This window comes from Canis aureus, chromosome 14, assembly GCF_053574225.1.
Source record: "Canis aureus isolate CA01 chromosome 14, VMU_Caureus_v.1.0, whole genome shotgun sequence".
NCBI lineage: Eukaryota > Metazoa > Chordata > Mammalia > Carnivora > Canidae > Canis > Canis aureus.
In genome coordinates, this window is record NC_135624.1 from 46958346 (window position 1) to 46976120 (window position 17775).

At 39.5% G+C, this 17775-nt stretch overlaps 1 protein-coding gene across 3 annotated transcripts in view; it reads right to left on the reverse strand.

Moving 5' to 3' along the window:
- CORIN (corin, serine peptidase) overlaps positions 1-17775 on the reverse strand; it is a 235731-nt gene that overhangs the window by 18749 nt on the left and 199207 nt on the right. For all 3 annotated transcript variants that reach the window (XM_077847934.1, XM_077847933.1, XM_077847932.1), the window contains 3 exons: positions 8712-8828; positions 6098-6147; positions 5759-5933 (listed from right to left, as the gene is read on the reverse strand). In XM_077847934.1, coding sequence (XP_077704060.1) covers positions 5759-5933; positions 6098-6147; positions 8712-8828 — 342 coding nt within the window. The remainder of the gene's footprint in view (positions 1-5758; positions 5934-6097; positions 6148-8711; positions 8829-17775) is intronic.

Below are 17775 nucleotides of genomic sequence, written 5' to 3' on the forward strand. Positions count from 1 at the left end.
AGAGGCATTCTCTCCTAGGCTTCAGAAAGAACCAGCCCTTCCCATACCTTGATCTTGGACATCTAGCTTCCAGAACTGTAAGATAAGGAAATTCTATTGTTCAAGCCACCCAGTTTGTGGGAATTTGCTATGGCATCCCTAGAAAATGAATATAATAGTGAAGACCTGGTATGATGGTGGCCTACACTAGGATTATAGCATGAAGATGGTGAGAGATGGTTGGGTTAGAGATAATTTGGAAGATCCTACAGAAACTATTACTAGAGTAAATGTGAGAGGAATTAAGGATGATTCCTAGGTTTGGTGAACCAATGGCTAATGATGATTTTTACTGAGATGGGGAAAGTTTGTGAGGCGCATAATTATTTGATCAGTAGGAGATGTAAGGAATCAAGGTTTGTTTTGGCCATGTCAAGAAGGATGTTTATTACACATTCAAATGGACATTCCATCTAAGCAGGTAAATACACGTGTTTAAAGTTGGTGGGTAGTGGTGTGGTTGGGAAAAACCTGGGCTGGGCTGGAGATACAAGTTTGGAATTCATGAATACATTTATGATATTCATATTTTATTTTCAAATATGAAACTCATAATGATGTTCATATCAGTTACTTGATATTCATATTTGTTCAAATATGTGCATGTATTTAAAACCATATTATTAGACGACTGTGGACAGATACGAAAGCCAAGAATTGAGTCCTTGTCTTAGCTCGGGATGCTATCACAAATTACCGTACACTGAGTGACTTAAATAACATACATTTATTTCTCATAGTTCCGGGGGCCTGAAGTCCAAGACCAGGGTGGTAGCACAGTTGGGTTCTGGTGAAGACTCTCTTCCTGCTTTACAGATAACCATCTTTATTGTAACCTCATATGGCAGAAAAAGGTACCAAGCTCTCTTCCTCTTCCTATATGGACATTATTCCTATTATGGGGCTCCCACCATCATGATTTAATTACTTCTCAAGGGCCTCACATCCTCACTCCATTCTGTTGGAGGTTAGAGTTTCAACACATGCATTTGAAAGGGAAACAAAGCCTACAATCCATAATAGCTCTGGAGTAGCAAAGGAGATGGAAAAAGAGAAAGGAATGGGTAGGTCAGTGAAATGAGAGGAAAACAAGAATACTTTTGTCATTTTAAAATAAAAGTGAAGAAAGTTATTTCAAGAAAGAAGTAGTGATGAAATACTAGGAAGGTTCCAATAAGCTGGAATCTGAAAAGCCACCATGCGATATGGCAAGACGGAAGTCATGAAAGACTTTGCCCTATCTGTGCCATATCTGTGAGAACTTGATGAGAGCTCAGCCAGAGTGGGTTGAGGGGAAAATGGGAAATGGAAAAGGGGAGATGATGACTGTATGAAAGTCTGTCAGGAGTTTTACTGTGAATTCCAGCAAAAATGAGCAATGGTTGATGAGAGATATGAAGTCAAGAGAAGGGGATTCAAGTTAGTGATATCAAGGCATGTTTGTTGAAGAGAATGATCCAGCATTTGATGAGAATTTGATGATGTAAAATAGACAAAGTGATTGAAAAAATAAAGTCTTAAAAAAGATGAAGGAGGATGTGATGGTCTTAAATAGAAACAGAGACACATCTTCCACCATAACTCAAGGGAAAGTAGGGGATGTGGCCATATTTACAGGTAATTTGTTGGGATTAAGGGTGAGACGAGGTGAAATATATGATGGTGTCTGTTTTCTACATGAAGTATGAGGTAAGACCAGTGGAGGGTGAAAGGATTTGGGGAGAAAGGAACAGATGTCAGATAGAGGTCTCGGAGGTAGAAAAGTGACTTTCCTGTGGAGGTATATTGGAAGGGTCTCATATTGTTAGATGCTCGTCTGAATTTCATGATCATACATTTTATGTGAGCTCAGTTAGCAATCAGAGTGTGTGATGTTCTTCAGCAGTGGTTAGCTGTTGGGGTGCAGATGCAGAGCACATACATGGTAGGTAGTTGCACGACTAGAAGAAACACGTAAGTAACTACAAAGCTTAAAAGGGGAGGAGCTCCCAGTTTCTCTGAGCCCCAGAAACTATAAGGTTTGGCCCATATTTTAAGCCAACTATCTCCTAAACCCAGGTATTTTCCACTGGAGAGAGGAAGATGGAGAGAATATCTCCACAGGAGGCAGCACAGGGGCAAGTGTGGAGTCAGGTCATTGTCACCAAGGACTTTTTAAAACCACACTTGCTTACTCTCCAGTGCAGCTGAAGGGGAGGTATGGACCCCAAGTGGAGAGTTTCTGCTTTAGTGGTGAGGATGGATCATATCCCTCTGGTCGATGGAACAGAAAAACAAATCGTGAATTACTGGCCCAGTTCCCAAGCACCTAGATATACAGAGGGAATCATGAGGACGTAACATGATTTAAGTTCTCTGCAGGAGGACGGAAATGATGAGCCTGGTGCACAAGGTTAACTGAGAAGAGAAAGGGCACAAGGAGGAGCCTGGGGGGCTGAAGCCACTGGGGGGGCACGTGCAGTCCTGGCGAAGAGAAGAGCTGGTTGGGAGAAAGGAAGGCAGGGGTAACGTGGCGGGGTTAGGGTTATGGTCACATCGCGAGGTGATCACTTTGCATGGGTGTTTTCTGGAGAGGAATGAAAAGCTTCTGACAATGACTACTTGTGGGCCTGCCTTGGAAGTTCAGTCTTAAGACTTCCAGAGGCAGAAGGAGGAAGAAAACTGCTCATTAAATTACCCCTGAAAGTCAAAGTCTTTGTGCCTCGGAACTGTTGAAGTTGAGTTGTGATTAGGGCATATGGGACTTGGTCTGATTCGCTTATTAGCTCATGTTTTTAATTTGCATTTGGGATTTTTAAATACTTCCCCATAAAAGAGCAAAACAAACTTGTCCTTTTTTTTTTTTTTTTTTAAACCAATATAATTAAAAGAGACAGGCTTGAGAAGACCTACAGATGGGTCACGCTGGGCCTTGCCAAAGCGTGGACTCACGACATGAAGTGAATCCCATTAATTACAGCAGTTGATGGCTCCAGCAGAGAATAAGGCTTACAATTAGAAGCTCTCAAAGCTTGCGGGCCACTGGAGAGATTGTAAAATGAAATCAGTTATTAGCACACATTCAAGCAAAGGCTTATCTGAAGCTGGGCAATTTCTAGCTTTTTATGGACGGGCCAGGTCCCTCTTGACAGTTCTGTTTAGTGTTCCATGAAATCTCACCAAGACCTTTGATATAATATCCATTTCCTTAATTGTAAACACACATTTCTTCTCTATTGAAAGGTTTTTTTTCTTAACTTTACAGAGCTGTCAGCAGAAGAGGAAGCTTGGCTACCACCTACGGAAATGACAAAAGTGGTGTAGGAACCTGGCTTGACTAGCTCGTGAAAAGTATTATTCCCTTAAAGAACTATTGGATTTATTTAGGTAATCATGTTTTGATGAATGTACTCTTGCTAGTATAATCTCTGCTTATCACACAGTCATAAATCAGAACTAGAAAAGACATCTGGAAACACCGGGCCCCTTCCAAAGCAATAAGGTTGCCGTGTATTTCCCGACATACTACACAAACTCTTCCAATCATTTTGGATCTTACACATTAAAAGTTCTCAAGAGGAGGTTCTGGTTTGATATTTTGTATTTTATTTTCCCCAAAAGAGCAATCACCTGGATATGTACATTTCCATCTTATAATCACTTATCACATTGTATTTTAATCACTTGTTTAAATGTCTGCCTCCTTTCTAGGTTAGCACTCCAAGGAAGGGAACATGCATTCATCTCCATAACCCCCGCGGAGAGCTAAATATATATGCTGGGACTCTAGTCTGTAGAAACCAGTAGGTGAGCAGCTTTGTTTGAGCAGATGTATTGCAGTGTTGTTAAGATGGTAGCAACCTGGAACTAAGCTGAATGTCCATCAATTGGGGAATAACAGGAAAAGCTATGGTAAATCTATATAAAGGAATATCATTTAATTTTGAAAAAGGATGAGCTAGAGCTACGTCCATTGACCTAGAGGGAGGTCCATGATATACTGTTATATGGGGAAAGACACCTTATCAAACAAAAGCACAGAGTGTGACTCCAAATTATAAAGGTAAACGGTGGCATCCGGTAAAAAAAAAAAAAAAAAAGTATGCTTATAGCTATGAAGGAACACTGGCGAGGCTGTTAATAGGGGTTACTGTGAGGATGATGAGAAAGTAGACAGAGATAAAAAATACTGCTAGTAAAATGCAAAACTACTCATGAAAAGGGGAAACGTACAATGCATGTTTTTAGCAGTAATTTTTTTTTAACGAAAAGCTGACATTTCCTGAGAGCTTACTGATCAGTGGCAGGCATGATTCTCAAGGCTTTGCATAAAACTATGTCACTCACCCCCCACACCAATCTGTGAGGTGGGGACTTTTATTTCCCTCCTGTCACAAGTGAATAAACTGTGGCCCAGAGAAATTAATGATTTGACCCGTGATGACACAGTAAATGGCAAAGCTAAGGAAAAAGGCAAGAAGAAAAAGAAGAAATTGTGTTTTTTTTTCTAGAAATTAACGATCAAGTGAAAATCATCATTTCGGTTAGGTGATAGAACTAGGAGTCATTTTGTTTTGAATTTTTGCTATTATTTTTGACTTACTTTGAAATAAAATAAAATTATTTAAAAAAAAAAACAGAAAAAAGTTGTATGGTGGTTTTTAAAATAAGTCCTCAAATATACCTCCTATTGAGAGGAGAGCTCTTTGTTTCTTCCCTTTGGATCTGGCCGGGGCTTGTGGGGCTCTGAGCAACCACCCAGGAGAGGCACCATGTGTGTCTTGGGAGGCAAGACCAAAAAGGGCGACACACCTTCCTACTGTCTCCCTTTCAGTGAAGTTGGTTCTGGGGGATGCCAAGCATCAGGGTGCGAATCCCATATGAAGGTGTACCCCGGCCCCAGCCAACAGGCAGCACTGACTACCTGACTCCCGATGGCTCCAGCCCTCGGCCTTCGAATCTTCCAGCTGAGGCCCCATCCACCGCTGATCAGAGACAAACTGCACCAGCCACGTCACATCCAAATGTCTGACCCCCAAAATCTTATGTGAACATACTAAATGTTTGGGATTTTTTGTGTTTGTTGTTGTTACTGTTTGGTTTGGGTTTTGTTTTTGCCTGTGAAGTACAGAAGTGGTCAGAACGGGAGACCTTCTACGGTGATGCTTGTCAACTTAGGGTAGGTTTGCCCTTTGTCTTAGTTGCTCTGGTCCCTTTAGGCGTATTTTGGACTCACCAGCACTCCCACAATCATGAGAGATGATTTCTTAAAATAAACTCACCCCTCCTCTCTCGCTGGTCTCTCATTCTCTGGAGAACCCTAATACACATACTGGGGTACCCTTATCTCTGCTTCTCCATCTCCTCGCTAATCCCTCCAGCATCCTAAACTCACTGGAGTATAGACAAATCCCCTCTGTTGGACCTTAAGTGTATCTGACGTATTTAGGAAGGTTAGAAAAGAGACTAATGCTAGCTGCAGCGTCAACCTTCTAAACTTCTTCCTCTTCCTTCCCCTTAGGAAAAAAATCATCAGCAATATACATCCATTTCCAATAACTGATGAGCACACCTACAGGACAACAATTGTCAAAGGTAGAAAAATTGAAGCAGATAAAGGGAGTAGATCAACTGTGGCTTTTGCATTGAAGTGGCTTCAAGGACTTACATATGCCACTAAGAATGCCCAAGGACAAGATGACCAACTTCAGGCAAAACCAAAGGACAAAGGGCAGCTTACCCCTCGAAGCAGTGAGCGACTGTCAGGACCCACTTCTTGGCAATGAGGACACAGCCACAAATGTGTCCACTGGGTTCACTCTGCAGGGAGCATTGCCACGGCCACCTTCCAGGGCGACTTGTCCGACCCCCAAGGATCCTCTTGTTCATTCGGGCAGCAGGGCGGCGCCCACAGTCTACCAAAGAGCAGAAAAGACAGTGTGGGATCCGCTACCAAGCCCAGAGCGATGCCTGGATCTTTGCTGTGAGGTGCAAGTTATTGTTTCCCCCCCCCCCCAACCAACCCAGAACCCAGTCCAATTAAGGTCAGATTCCATCACCACACCGCTAATGCTCTCACCTTGTTTCGTACACAGAAGAGAAATCTTACTTCTGCTATGACAAGTCTGCCTAGATTTGGAAACATAAAAAGGCATAATGTTAAGTTACATATTTCTCATTCATTTCAAACACTTTACCAGGGAAAAGCAAGACAGATTCAACCGTTCCCAGAGGTCATGTTCTTTGAGTAACGGTTATCTACACTTTGTGCAGTAATTCTTGAGGTCAAATATCATCCTGGGAAAAAAGGTATATGGAGGATTGTACCTTTTTTTTAAAGCTTATTTAATATCATCATAATATAATTTCACGCGGGTAGGGAAAGAAATTACTGCTAGCAAAGTTTCCCACATCATCTTGGTTGGTGGCACCACCCAGAATATTGACTCAAACCATGATTTTCAAAGTAGGGAGAGGAAGGCAAGGGAACTGGACTACTTCTTAGAATCTTTGGTGAGGAAGGAGCATGTCAGATTTTTGTGCTTACAGAGAGGGTATGGATGGTCAAGAGAAGTTGCAAATAGTTTGGAAGTAATAAAATATGGCTTCAAAAAGTTAGAGGACAGATAAAAGCTCTGAGTTTTTTAGACTGGAAAAGAATCTTGACGAGACTTGGATATCAAAATGTAGATCTATGGTTGGCCGACAGGAAGAAGGGGGGTTAAATTTATTCCGTGTAACTCTAGATGGCAGGATCAGAACCAGTCAGTAGAACTTACAGGAAGTAAGTTCAGGAAAGACCTTTCTAAAACTTAGAATTAACCTTTTTTTTAAGATTTTATTTATTTATTCATGAGAGACACACAGAGAGAGGCAGAGACCCAGGCAGAGGGAGAAGCAGGCTCCCTGCGGGGAGCCCAAGGTTGGGCCTGATTCCAGGGCCCAGGGATCATGACCTGAGCCAAAGGCAGACGCTCAACCACTGAGCCACCCAGGTGCCTCCAGAGCTCACCTTTAAAGGTAAGAACATGGGCCACATTTAAGCATCTATCAATGTGGCTACATGAGAGAATTCAGTTTAGGGCACATTAAATTTCAATCACAAAGTTTTCTTCTAACCATAAAGCACTGATTCACAGTATAAATTTAAAAAACAAAAGAGCCTTTGGGAGTGTCAAAAATACTGTGATGCACTTAAAATCCTAGACTTCTCAGGAAAAAAAAAATCTATCCTTAAATATGTCATGGCCACATTCCTTTTTGAGGATTTCCTGTATTTTCATTTCTTGCTAAATTTGCATGGAGACCTGTGTACTTACTTGTGTCAATAAATTATATAATATGGAAAAAACATATTTGCTTTTTGCCTTCCCACAACCTGAAGTCCCATCTCCTCCTTACTGTCTATCTTGTTACCCTTAATTTCTTTGTAGTATTTCCAAATATCTGAAATTCATTTTTCTTCCTAGTTCATGGTCTCTCTGTCCACCTTGACAATGTAGGTTCCTGGAGGCCTGGGGGACGCTTGTCCCCCTCGTTCACTCCTATATCCCCTCACAGCCTAGCACTGAACCTGGCATGGGAGAGATACTCAGCAATCAGTTGTTATCTGTTAGATCCCCAAACCACAACTTGTAGAAATAGAAAAAGACAGCAAAGACTCTCTGTACCAACTCCTCATTTTATAGGAAATTGTGGTTCTGTAAGATCACAAATCTAGTTAGGAATCCAGAACTAGAACCAGTTCCACCAATTCCCATTTACAATGACATATATGTATGATGTACATATGTATGTGTTAAACCTGAAAGGGTTATTCTGGGATTTGCAATTTGGGGAAACAAATCACTCTGCTGAAAGATTCAGGTCATTGTTTTGAAGGAAGTACTTCAGAAATTTGGCTGCAGAGTTTGGTGTATGGGTAAAATTTCAAGACATTCTAAAGAGAAATGGCCTACCTTAGGTTTTCTTCTCTGAAATTCTTAAGAAGTGGTTTTTCTAGCACTTATTAAAAGCTTTGGAGTCAGATTAACTTGGTTTGAGTTGAGAGGCACCACTTACCATCTGTGAGCTATGAGTTTTGATCAGGTTATCTAAATTTTCTATAGCTATGTAATATGTAATAAACACTAAAAAAGTATTAATCCCTTCCATTTCCCTCCTGTATCCCCATCCATAGACAAGGTAGATGGCTTCGTTCAAGGTGCCATGATTTTTTAGGGGAAATTCTTCAGAAGTGTACTTCTAAGGCTACTTGATTATAATTTCATTTTGTGTCAGTTTTTTTTTTCTCAGACTCTCCAACTTTGATCAGTTCTCATTACTTCAATTCCCTGTTAATTAATTCCACGTAGCATCTGTAGGAACTACAGATATGAGATTTACTTTGAACAGGATGCTAAAAAAACCTCCAAATTTAGAACCTAAGTTCCTCTGCCTTCACCATGATAGTTTCTGTAATCATCATTAAAGAAACATGCAATGAGCAAGAGAAAAATATCATCCGTGTCTAGAAAGAAGAGATAAAGCCAGACAATGTCGAAATGTAAAGGCCAATCACCATTCTATGGAAGTTCTTTACCGATGTGATAAATTTGGATTATCTTAAGTTAGAAATGGGAGAAGGTCCCCGATGATAGGCTCTTGCTCCATACATAATCCACCCTACGGAGCTCTTGTGAAAGGTATCTTACCCTTTTACCAGCAGTTCATGCAAAGTCGTCCCATTGAGGCTCTCCCAGTTGGAGTGTAGTGTCAGCCACTGCTGGTCTTGCTCCTGGTCCTGTACCAGTTCGGTCACAGATGGTTCTCTAATGGAAGGACACAGAACGATAGAACGATGAAATGCTTAAAGCACAGTGATCTTTGACCAGGCAATATCATTACTCAGCACTCGTCCTTTTTCCCAAAAGAAGCATTACATTATAAGTCAACATTTCTAGAGGGAGATTTGTGTTAGAAATTCAGCATGGAACGTGATCAGCAGAAGAGGAGGCTACTCAAAGTATACGAAAGCAATGCAGATCCAAATTGTAACAGCTATTTTAATCATTCTCTCCACTGACACGTGTTTGAACCTTAGGAGGTGATAGAATTCTAATGTATAGGATGTCAAAGAAAGTTCCAATACCTAAAAAACGAGAGCAACTTTGGGCAGGGATCACAAAAAGCAAAGTAAAATTTATCTGCCCAGGATTTTTTTTTCCCTCCTCTTTTCCTGCCCAATGTAATCCTGCAATGCAGCAATACCTTAAAATAAAGTAAATAAGGTTAAAAAAAATGAAGAAGTAAAGTAACTGGATGGCCATTTAGTGTCTATTTGGACAGTATAAAATTATAATGATGTTTTTCAACAAACTGCAAAATCTTCCTGCACTAAAAATTAGGAAAATCTCTGGAAAATAAAGGTGAGTGTTGACAGCATTATTTTGCTCTTTACTTATATTCTTACTCAATTTGTACCAATACCATCCTGTGAGGATCTCAATCATTCAAAAAAACATGGTTGCACCGTATGCAAGATTTAAAACCTTAGGTTTCAAAGGTATTCAGGTTTGTTTAAAACATTCTATTCTTCATGAAATAACTGGCTCTTTTAGGCAATCCATATTCGCAGAAAACCTTTCCGACTTTCGTCACTTGATGCTCAAGGGTAGAAGAGTGGAGGAATTAATTTAGACAGGGAGAAGGAGGGCTGCCTCCGAGCCTGGAAGGAAGCCAGTACCTTGCTGAAGGTGGAGAGGGTAGAGATTTCAAATCAAATAGCCTCTTTCTTTTCGAGTGAAAGGTGAGCTGCTTGGCTGAAAGTTGGGGGTGGCAAGGGTACATGAGGAGGAGGAAAGTGACACGTATATGGAGTTGTTCCCTGGTGGAGGTGTTTGGAGAAACACATCAAAGATAAGTGAGAAGAGAGGCAACAACACTGAGGGTTCAAATGAACTTGGAAATCCTGAAGTTGCAGAAGCATCAAGTCTGCAGGCTTTAGTGACTTTCTTTTGCAATTACGGAATGCCATTTTTTTTACCAAAAAAGTGGGGGGGTGAGGGGGTAGGTGGAGGGCACAGGAAGGGAAGCAAAGTTCGACTCTGTGGCATTGAAAGAAACATGAACATTTCCACTGATTATTATTTTTAAATGACTGTGATCTCGTAACAGAAAACGAAAGGAACCAAACTTCCCCCAAATCCTGTTACTTTTAAAAACAGGAAAACCCTCTCAAGAGAACACTTGATGACAGAATGAGGCAAAGAGAAAACAAAACAGAGCTCTTCATAAGGAATGGGTTCTAATCATTTGATTTTAAAACAAAGAGCATGAACCCTGACTGCAAGATTTAAATTTATTTAGAAACTCGCATGAACCGTGAGATTATTGAAGACTTCACAAAATGTGCTGCAAAATGGGGATTCTTGTTTTCCTTGACCAGAATGAGAGTCTGGCTTTCCATCAACCTCAGAAGTTCTGTCTGTGGGGGCGCAGCGAGAGGAGAACTACTCAAGTCAGGCGGAGGTCACCCACACCACTGATGGTGTTTCTCCTGTTACCGACATCCTGAGAATTCCTTTCTGCAGTAGAACAACCTGGGGGCCTCTGAAATCCAGACATTTTACTGGCCAAAATCCAAAGGAAGATAAGCTTCATATCTGTTGTTTAATTAAGTAATTCTTTAGACAGGTTTTTATAGGGCAAAAGGGGCTTGCACAAGGAGGCCTATCTATTTAGCGTAGGATTTGCACTGACGGTGGATAGAAAAATCATTGCAAAGGACACCTCAGTCTTTCAACCTTCAAGGTACCCGCAGTTGCCCTGAAAAAGGTCTCCACAGAGCACTGCACCTGGGATGTTTCTGCATTTTATTCATTAGCCTCCAACAAGCAAGGCAATTTAGTCCGGATCTCTCAGTTTTATCAAGTGGAAAATGCAAGAAATTCATCATCAAGAAGAGGGGAATGTCATTATAAAGATTAGTTTTCCATGAAATTCTTAAACACTAGAATGCTTCTCATGCACAAAAACAAATCTTTCAGCAGCAGAAATGCCATTCTATGGCTCATTAAAAAAAATATCAGTGAATCCATATGGTTCTATTTCTGCCATCATATGGAATCTGAGCATCTGCATGATTTTGATTTTTCTTATCTTTCCTTAAATAATTTTTAAAGTTATAAAAGTAACCCTATATACGGAAAAAATAATGAAAATTATACGATGAAAAATATTCTTCCCGTCTCAGATATGTAGAAACAACCACTGTAAATAAAATTTGAGAGTATCCCTGCCCAGCTTTGGCTGTCATTCATGTTTACAAACCCCCTTTTTTTAAACCTGTACACATTGTTCTGTGTTATACTGATATATTTTTATTTAGTGGTTCATCTTGGAAGTCTTTCCATAATAATAGTTAACATTTGTCAACTACACTAAAGGACTCAGTCAGTCTTATTTAATCCTCTCAAAAATGTTGGAAAGTGGGCATTATTATTCCCCATTTTGGAGATGGAAAAAAATAAGGCAAAAAGAGAATAAGTAACTTGCCCAAGGTCACACAGTGAGTAGATGGTCTGCGGTCTGATGCCAGAGTACCACTCCCAACACTCTGAACCCCACCCGGGCCCCCTTCATCAACAGCACACGCCTCGTTCCTTCTATAGCTGCGGACCATTACTATTATATGGCTGAACATACGTTTACTTAGCCAGCCCACTACGGATGCATGTGTAGGTTGTTTCCAACTTTTGTTATAAAAATAAATCAGCACTTTAACACTCCTAACCATTCACCTTTGCCTACGTGTAGAGTTTCCTAGAAATCTAAATAATTTCCAAGAAATAAGAGTATCAAATCAAAATTTAAATTTTTGACTAATAGTTTGAATTTTTCATTTCAAAAACTAATGCCAATTTATGTATCATTAAGAATGTATGTGTGTGTAGTTTTTAATTTTTATGACCATATGTATAATGTAAATAGTGCTATTGAAAGGTATCTGGAACTTAGCTCTTCAAACTTTGTATGACACCTGGTCAAGCATTTGACCTATCTTTTCCCATATTTTATCAAATTAAAGAAATACTGTTGGGTAGAGAGCAAAAGAACAAAAAACATTCTAGCAGTGACCAGGCATCAAAGTCACTGTATCCTACGAACATGTGTGCAGGACTGTATCAGGAATATCAGTGTCAATGCCTCTAAGGTAGCCATGAAATCGTATTTAGAGAAGGAAATTAAGGAACAATCTAATCCAGTGCCCTCATTTAAAAAAAAAAAAAAAAAGATTTTATTTGGCAGAGAGAGAGAGAGAAAGTGAGTGAGAGTGTACCCAAGCAGGGGGAAGGGCAGAGGGAGAAGCAGGCTCCCCCCACTGAGCAGGGACCCCGATGTGGGGCTCAGTCCCAGGACCCCAGGATCATGACCTGAGCAGAAGGCAGATGCTTAATTAACCAACTGCGTCATCCAGGTGCCCCCAGTACCTTCATTTGACAACCTGAGAGGACTGAGACAGAGATACATACTCATCCCAAACATTTGCGGGGCCAAACATCTGTGAGTAAGGGTCCGAATGGAGGCCCACACACCCTATGTCAACATATTTAGATATTATAAATCAACTTAACAAGCTATTAAAGAAAATGTATTCTAACCTTCCCATCTTGACAAACGTATCTTTTAGGTTCAAATACAGGATTTTGGACTCCTTGGAACTGTGTTTTTTCCAACTTGGTCATTCATCAGAATCACCTGAAGGGCCTGTTACAACAGAGCTTGTTGGCCCCATCCCCAGATTCCCTGATTCAGTAAGTCTGACATAGGGCCCCAAAAGCCACCTTTCTAACAAGATCCCAGGTGGTGCTGCTACTGCTGGTCTGGTACTACACTTTGAAAACATTTCTCTAGATCGTGGACCAGGCTCCAGGTGGGCATAGCTCCTTGGGAGACAGACTCCTTGCCCCATGCGCTGAGGCATGGCTGGGGAGGAAGGCCAGAGTGGTCCTCTAAATCAGAATTTCTCATCCTTGGCACTATTGACATTTTATACCCAGATAATTATTTTATACTCAGATAATTATTTACTGTGTGGGGATATCTTGTGCTCTGTAGGATGTTTAGCATTATCCCTGACTTTTACCGACTAGACACTATTAGCCACCCACCACTCCTGGACTAATAATTAAAAAGGTCTTATAGACATTTCCAAGTACCACCCCCCCCAAGGGGCAAAGTTAAGCCTGGTGGAGCACCACTGCTCTAAATCATGGAGCCCAAGGCAAGACCCATGTGCTCTGGTTCTAAAGGCAGCACTACACAGAAAAGCAAAGGATTTCCAAATTTGCTTCTTCGATTGTGTGGCCATAAGACACATATGAAAAATGTATAATTCTTCCTCTGCCCCAGAAATGAGAAGATGGAACTTATTCAGAATTCTAAGATATCCTGATATTCTGAAAGGAAGGATATATTTCAAGGCCTAGGTGGCCAACCAGATCTCTAGACAGTTTGACCTATGCTTCTCCTACTCTTGAGACACTCGATATTTAGTAATAGGATACTTAACACGTGTTATCATGATGCTGGGGGTTCATGAAGGTCAACACAGATTCCCAGAAACCAGGGGCTTCTTTACTTCTGGCAGCAAGAGAACAGAGCTTATGTTACACATTTCAGAGGAAAGACAAAGTCTGTTCTACTGTGGGTATAACTGGGGAAAAATAATCTGAGTTTTCATAACCTCAGTTGGTCTTGAAATATAAATGCCTAGTGTAGTAGACAAGACATTATTCACTAATCTAAATATCCTTCTCAGAACTTGGAATATTTCCACTAAGTGTTTAGTTATCTGAATTCAGAAATATTTTCTTGAATCCCATCATATTATTTTCTCTGTTTGGTTCCTTTGGACTAAACATGTTAATATTAAAAGCTAGTTAAATTATTTTGTCAAGTAGAAGGATGACCTGGAGATTTTGACAAAAAAGTCTAACAGGTGTTAAACAGAACATGAATAATACTATAGAATCATTTGTCTGGTTAGATAGCTTAGCTTATGCTTTATACGGAAAAACTCTCACCAACAGAATTGTTTTTTAAAGGAGAGCATAAAGTTTGAGTTAATTTTTCCAGTAAATCTAGTATTTAAAAAATATTTTTAATTGAAATTCTGAGAAGATATTCTATTCGCTTGTCTATCTCAGAGGTAGAATATAAGAATTGTATTAGGCAGTGATCTGTAGGTATAAGTGACAAAAACTATCTCAAAACAAAGGTGGAAAATTGTAAATTATATTAAATCACAGTATTGGTATTCTATAAAATTTTAAAAATCAATGAAACTAATTTAACCCATATTGATATAAAATTATAAAATTATGACATGAAGTAAAATATATTCATAAAATATAAGTTAAACATACATTATCATTCTAGTATAAATTAGAAAATAAAATTAATAAAGTACTATTTAAAATAAACATCTCATTAAAAGTGAAAAGGTTAACCAATCATAAAAATTTTAAATTAAAATGTCATTTAATCATTTTTAAAATTCAATGTCCTAAAGCAAACTCAGTAAATGGTGTCTAGTTGTAAGTATACTTTTTAAGCAGAAGTGTCTACCTCTTTCATAATCTCACTAATCCAACTATTTCCTTTGGTTTCTTTTATGTTCAAAACATTCCATTTCTTTTTTGATAACTTGATATAATTTTTAAAATTATTTTTAAGAAACAGACAACATTTTATTGACAGCAATTTGTGTTTAGTTTCAAAGGGAGTATTTCCTCTTTGTCTTTACTTTCAGGTGATTAATGGAAAAGCAGAGATTTCCAGTTTCAACTGCAATATGCCATTTTTTATTCCACTAGTTGAGAAAGACTATGAACTAGAATAGAATTAATTTTTCTAATAGAAGACTTGTTTAGTCAACAAGGCTTCCTCTTTTTGAAAATTCTAGAAGTATAGAAAATACACCTTTTTCAGTTAAGACAGACAATGGCTCTCAATATAAGATAAAATAATTTAGGGATTTAATATTAATTCATATATGTTCATGTATATATTCAGTTAATAGTTTTATACAAAAAAAAATTTCAGGAAAATAGCACTAGAATATCTGAGTAAAAAAACTAGAAATGTAACCACTCACTCAAAGGAATGTGGGTGGTCCTCATGATGGCTGGTGCCAGTGAACCAAGTGTCCTCCAGACCCTCCATCTCTCAACTCCACTTCTGTGAGAGGAAGCAGGAGGTGATGGGAGGGTGACCTTATTGTCTCCAACTGACTTTTCCACAAACCAGGGGACACACTACTTGCCCTTCCAAACTTAATTCATTCATCTTCATGACCAAAAAAGGAAAGTCTTTTTCTCTCAGCTCCACCTAAAACAAATCTTGTTTAGGGACTCCAAGTATCTCAAACCCAATCACCCTGACCAGGATGTGAAGCCCTTTGATTGCTTCAGCTTGGATTAGATACCTATCCCTTGACCAGTCACTGAGACCAAGAAGTGTGGGTCATGTACAAAGATGGCAGCTCCTGTTAGGATCCCCAGGATAAATGGGGAGTGGAGCAACTCCCTAAAAGGAAGGGATGCAGGGAAGCAACATAATAAATGTCTGCTACAAGTGACTTCAATTGAAATTTTTTAGTTAAAAAGATTATTGTGCCTCAGAATCAAGATTCTACACATTCCTTTGTTAGTTTTTGGAAAATGTAGGAATGGCAAAAGATTGGATAGAAATTATATTTGACTTTTGTTTCCCTTGCCTCCAGTGACATGTCTACTAAGCAATTGCTACTGCCGAGGTTTAAGAGGTTGTTGCTTGTGTTCTTCTCTAGGATTTTGATGGTTGCTGTCTCACATTTAGGTCTTTTATCCATTTTGAATTTATTTTTGTGTATGGTGTAAGAAAGTAGTCATTTCATTCTTCTGCATGTGGCTGTCCAGTTTTCCCAAGACCATTTGTTGAAGAGACTTGTCTTTTTCCCATTGGATATTCTCTCCTGCTTTGTCGAAAATGAGTTGACCATACAGTTGTCAACTGTATGGGTCCATTTTGGGTCCATTTCTGGGTTTTGCATTCTGGTCCATTGATCTATATGTCTGGTTTTGTGCCAGTACCATACTGTCTTGATGATTACAACTTTGTAATATAGCTTAAAGTCTGGAATCACGATACTTCCAGTTTTGCTTTTCTTTTTTTTTTTAATTTTTATTTATTTATGATAGTCACAGAGAGAGAGAGAGAGAGAGAGAGGCAGAGACATAGGCAGAGAGAGAAGCAGGCTCCATGTACCGGGAGCCCGACGTGGGATTCGATGCCGGGTCTCCAGGATCACGCCCTGGGCCAAAGGCAGGCGCCAAACCGCTGCGCCACCAGGGATCCCAGTTTTGCTTTTCTTTTTCAGGATTGCTTTGGCTATTTGGGGTCTTTCGTGGTTCCATACAAATTTTACGCAAGGGAAACAAAAGCAAACATGAACTATTGGGGCCTCATCAAGATAGAAAGCTTCTGCACAGAGAAGGAAACAATCAACAAAACTAAAAGGCAGCCTACAGAATGGGAGAAGATATTTGCAAATGACATATCTGACAAAGGTTTAGAATCTAAAATATATAAAGAACTTATAAAATTCAACACCAAAAACCAAATAATCCAATTAAAAATGAGCATGACTAGACATTTTTCCAAAGAAGACATTCAGATGGCCAACAGATAAAAAGATGCTCAACGTCACTCATCATCAGGCAAATACAAATCAAAACCATAATGAGATACCACCTCACATCTGTCAGAATTGCTAAATGAACAACACAGGAAACAACAGATGTCAGCGAGGATGCGAAGAAAGGAGAACCCTCTTACACTGTGGGTGGGAATGCAAACTGGTGCAGCCACTCTGGAAAACAGTAGAGAAGCTCCTCAAAAAGTTAAAAATAGAATTGCCCTACAACTCAACAATTGCACTACTATTTACACAAAGGATACAAAAATACTTTTGAAGGGGCACATGCACTCTGATGTTTATAGCAGCATGTTCAACAGTAGCCAACCTATGGAAGACTCCAAGTGTCCATTGACTGATGAATGGATAAAGACGATGTAGGGTGTGTACCTATAACCGTATCTGTATCTGTATCTATATCTATATAATGTAATACTACTCAGCCATCAAAAAGAATGCAATCTTGCCATTTGCAAGGAGTAGATAGAGCTATTATGCGAAGTGAAATATGTCAGAGAAAGACAAATACCATATGATTTCACTGATATGTGAAATCTGAGAAACAAAACAGATGAACACATCTGGGAATGAGAGAAAAAAGAGAGAAGAAAACAAACGGTAGGAGACTCTCACAATAGAGAACTGAGGGTTCTCAGAGAGGTGGGTGGGGGATGGGCTAAATGGGTGATGGGTATTAAGGAGGGCACTTGTTGGGATGAGCACTGGGTATCAAGTGACGAATCACTGGTATCAAGTGACGAATCACTAAATTCTACCCCTGAAACCAATATCATACTATAAATTAACTAGAATTTAAATAAAGATTTGAAAAAAAAAAGAAATTAGACTTGACTTATGTTTATAAAAGAAACACTGGGTTACTCACTGAGTCTTGAGGCGGATATTGCAATGAAGTGAGCTGGATCTCAGAAGAACATTACCCTCACAGAATTTAAGCAAATGATGCCATCAGATACACAAAGGACTATGGGTTAATAAGGTAGAATGGAAAGGGAGGCAACACAACGGTGTTGTAT